At 45.6% G+C, this 3,951-nt stretch overlaps 1 protein-coding gene across 1 annotated transcript; it reads right to left on the reverse strand.

Annotated features, from left to right (window-relative positions):
- Window positions 1-840: 840 nt before the first annotated feature.
- On the reverse strand, window positions 841-3,609 carry wdr36 (WD repeat domain 36). Its single transcript, XM_034895555.1, has 7 exons — window positions 3,531-3,609; window positions 3,329-3,436; window positions 2,733-2,964; window positions 2,044-2,163; window positions 1,458-1,539; window positions 1,136-1,353; window positions 841-1,042 (listed from the first exon to the last, which is right to left on the reverse strand). Exons 1-7 carry the CDS (start codon window positions 3,569-3,571, stop codon window positions 893-895), a joined length of 951 nt encoding a protein of 316 aa, XP_034751446.1. The 5' UTR covers window positions 3,572-3,609; the 3' UTR covers window positions 841-892.
- Between the last annotated feature and the right edge of the window lie 342 nt (window positions 3,610-3,951).

The following is a 3,951-nucleotide window of genomic DNA, read 5'->3' on the forward strand; positions in this document are numbered from 1 at the left end:
CTTCTGGTCCTTGTTCTGGTCCTCCTTCTGGTCCTCCTTCTGGTCCTCCTCCTGGTCCTCCTTCTGGTCCTCCCTCTGGTCCCCCTTCTGGTCCTCCTTCTGGTCCTCCTCCTGGTCCTCCTTCTGGTCCTCCCTCTGGTCCCCCTTCTGGTCCTCCCTCTGGTCCCCCTTCTGGTCCTCCTCCTGGTCCTCCTTCTCTGTCTAATGACCTTTAAGCTTCCCCTGGCTAATTGTATTACTATGTTTGTTGTGTTTGTATCTTTTACTTTTGTGTGTTGTTGGTGTTCTGTTTTGTAGTTTTTGCAATAAAGATGGCATTTAAAAAAAACTAAAACAAAAAAAACTATACTACAGTGCAAGTACTTATACACACAGACAATACTCCACTGATCCTATACTGCAGTACAAGTACATATATATACACTGAGATAATACTCTACTGATAACTAGCATGCTAGTTAACATTAGCATAGAGACAGGCTTATTAATGCTAACTAACATGCTAGTTAACATTAGCATAGAGACAGGCTTATTAATGCTAACTAACATGCTAGTTAACATCAGATGTAAAGTTATTTGCTGTCAAAGAGATGCAAAAATGAATGGGAGTCAATGGGATGCTAACAGCAGGTGATAGCTTCGTAGCATAAAAATGGCGCCATGGGAGCTATGCTTATAGAGGAGAGCCCCCCCCCCCTTTGATTTAAATAGGTATCTTCATTCTTCTTCTTTTGTGCAACATGACTTTATATAAAAGTAAAAACACAGACTGTTCTGGGTTGACTTCTTTATTCGTAAACAACAAAATCAAAATCTCTTAATATGTAAATAATAAGTGTGTGTGTGTCTGTGTGTGTGTGTGTGTGTGTGTGCATGTGTGTGTGTGTGCGTGTCACAGCAGAGCACTCTTGGCGTACGTCAGCAGACACAGTGATTGGTCGAATGTAGCCCGTAGCTCCGCCCACCCCGCCTCCAGCCGGGAGGAGAGGCGGAGCAGCGCTGCCATGGCAACAGGGTCCTGAGACAGCGAGCGCAGATGGAGCTGAAAAAAAAAATAAACAGGAAACTCAGCAAAGACTTTCAAAATAAAAGACTTTGTGAACGCTAACGGCTCGCTGCGATGTGATTGGCTGACCTTGAGGAAAAGCGCGAGGTAAGCGTGCGCCAGGTCGAAGTCCCGCCCACTGGCCAACATGCTGTCAATTAGCAGGATGAAGGCGAGGAGAAGACTGTTGGCCCCGCCCCCCTCTGATGTCACACCAATGGCCCCGCCCCCCTCTGGTGTCAGACTGCTGAGCTCCACAGAGAGCGCCGCCGGCCCACAATCCTTCAGGAGACGCAGCGGCCGCTCAACTACAGACAGACAGAGAGTAAAACATCATAGTGTAACATTAATGAGATTATTATTATTATTATTATTATTATTATTATTACTAATGAGAGAGATGTGGACTCACAGGATCCGGTCTGCAGCGCTGACTCCAGATCAGAACTGAACTCTGACCTCTGAGACAACAAGCCCCAACGCAACAGCTTGGACTGAAACAACATCATCTATTATTATTAGTAATATTATTCTAAGAGTCTGACAACATTATGGGATGGATCCCTACAGAGAGAGACCTTTTAGTTAAAAAGGAAAATCCTTTTAGTTTAACATGAAACAGAAATCACCATCACCAAACCCACCAGACTCCATGTAAATAATCACTACTTTTAGCGTGTATAGAGCAGCATATCTCCACCAGACTCCATGTAAATAATCACTACTTTTAGTGTGTATAGAGCAGCATATCTCCACCAGACTCCATGTAAATAATCACTACTTTTAGCATCCTAAAACACACTTTCACATTTAAAGGGGACTTGATTATTTAAAAGTAAAAGTAGTGATTATTTACATGGAGTCTGGTGGGTTTGGTGATGGTGATTTCAGGGCTGTTTCATGTTAAAATGTTAATGTCTAAAAGAAAAAGGTCTGCGTGGAAGAAGCAGTAGAAGAAGTAGCAGCAGTAGAAGAAGCAGAAGAAGAAGTAGCTGTACCTGTGCTTCCTGTTCCGTTGGCGTCGGTGCGGCGAATCTGGGCGTGAGACCAGGAAGTGTTGGCAGGAAGAACGGAGCAGCAGCCGGAGCAGCAGGGGGCGCTACAGGCTTATTCCTCCTCTACACACACACACACACACACACACACACACGTACACACGTACATGCACACACACACACACGGACACAGGTACATGCACACACACACACACACGTACACAAACACACACACACACACACACACACACACACACACGTACATACACACGGACATTAACACACACACACACACACACGTACATGCACGCACACGCACACACATTTTTAAAGTTTTTAAATATAAATCTTATCTACAGACAGACTTTGGCGTGACAACGTATTGATGTCAGTGACTGTGTGATGATGTCAGTGACGGGGTGATGATGTCAGTGACTGTGTGATGATGTCAGTGACTGTGTGATGATGTCAGTGATGGCGTGATGATGGCAGTGACTGTGTGATGATGTCAGTGATGGCGTGATGATGTCAGTGACGGCGTGATGATGTCAGTGACTGCGTGATGATGTCAGTGACTGTGTGATGATGTCAGTGACGGCGTGATGATGTCGGTGACGACGTGATGATGTCAGTGACGACGTGATGATGTCGGTGACGACGTGATGATGTCGGTGACGGCGTGATGATGTCACCTTGATGACGTCCAGGTGCAGCAGACTCTTCCAGCGGGACTCCGGCAGCAGCGACAGCGTCACTAGCTCCGCCCCCAGCTGCTCCGCCGACTCGTACGCATCATCAGCCTCCTCTGATGTCACTTCCTGCGCCGACTCGTCCGCCGTGACACCCGGCAGCGTCTCCTCGGTCGGTTGGTGGTCAGCCGGGAGGGGGCGGAGCCCCACAGGTCCGCACAGGCTCTTATTGGTCCTGAGGGAGGAGAGCTGCACTGTGATTGGCTGATCTGATATTACAGGATTCATTAAGAACGTTAACAGATTTCTGGTTAATTACCAGAGGATATTTATGAATGAAAATATTAACACTGTAAAAGAAAAGAATTTAATAAAAATAAAAATATTCCCCCTAAAAAAACAGAAGAAATAAAAACGTTAAAAAAATATAAAAATGCAAAACATTAAATCAATTTTTTAATTAAAAAAAATCAACATATTAATCTTTATTTTAATAAATTAATTAAAACAATTCAAAATAAAAAATAATAAAAATAACTATTTTGAAGGCTAAATGAATCATTGTTATGCTAATTAGCTGCGCTGTGATTGGTCCAGACCAGAGGAACACGCCCAGACTGTCCACGTGAGCCGTCGCCAGGAAGTCTCCGGTCGGAGACAAGGACACGCCCACCGGCGCCATGGCAACCAGGAAACAGTCCACGAGACTGAAGAAGAAGAAATTATTATTAAAGTACACACACACACACACACACACACACACACACACACACACACACACACACACACTAGTTAACTCACCATCCAGATGGGAGGTCCCAGGTCCGGATGGTACAGTCCATCGCCGCGGTAACCAGCCAGCGTCCGTCAGGGCTGAACGTCTGAGGAACAACAGCGAGGAGACCCTTTACAGATAGTCCAGGTCTAGACCAGATAGAGCAGGTCTAGACCAGATAGAGCAGGTCTAGACCTGATAGAGCAGGTCTAGACCTGATAGAGCAGGTCTAGACCTGATAGAGCAGGTCTAGACCAGATAGAGCAGGTCTAGACCAGATAGAGCAGGTCTAGACCTGATAGAGGAGGTCTAGACCAGATAGAGCAGGTCTAGACCAGATAGAGTAGGTCTAGACCACACTCCAGAATTTACAAGGACCCAACAGTTCTAGTAGTTTCCTCCAGAGCATCAACAGGGCCACAGTGGAGAGGAAAAACTTCCTTTTAG

The sequence above is a fragment of the Etheostoma cragini genome, chromosome 16 (assembly GCF_013103735.1).
Source record: "Etheostoma cragini isolate CJK2018 chromosome 16, CSU_Ecrag_1.0, whole genome shotgun sequence".
Lineage (NCBI taxonomy): Eukaryota > Metazoa > Chordata > Actinopteri > Perciformes > Percidae > Etheostoma > Etheostoma cragini.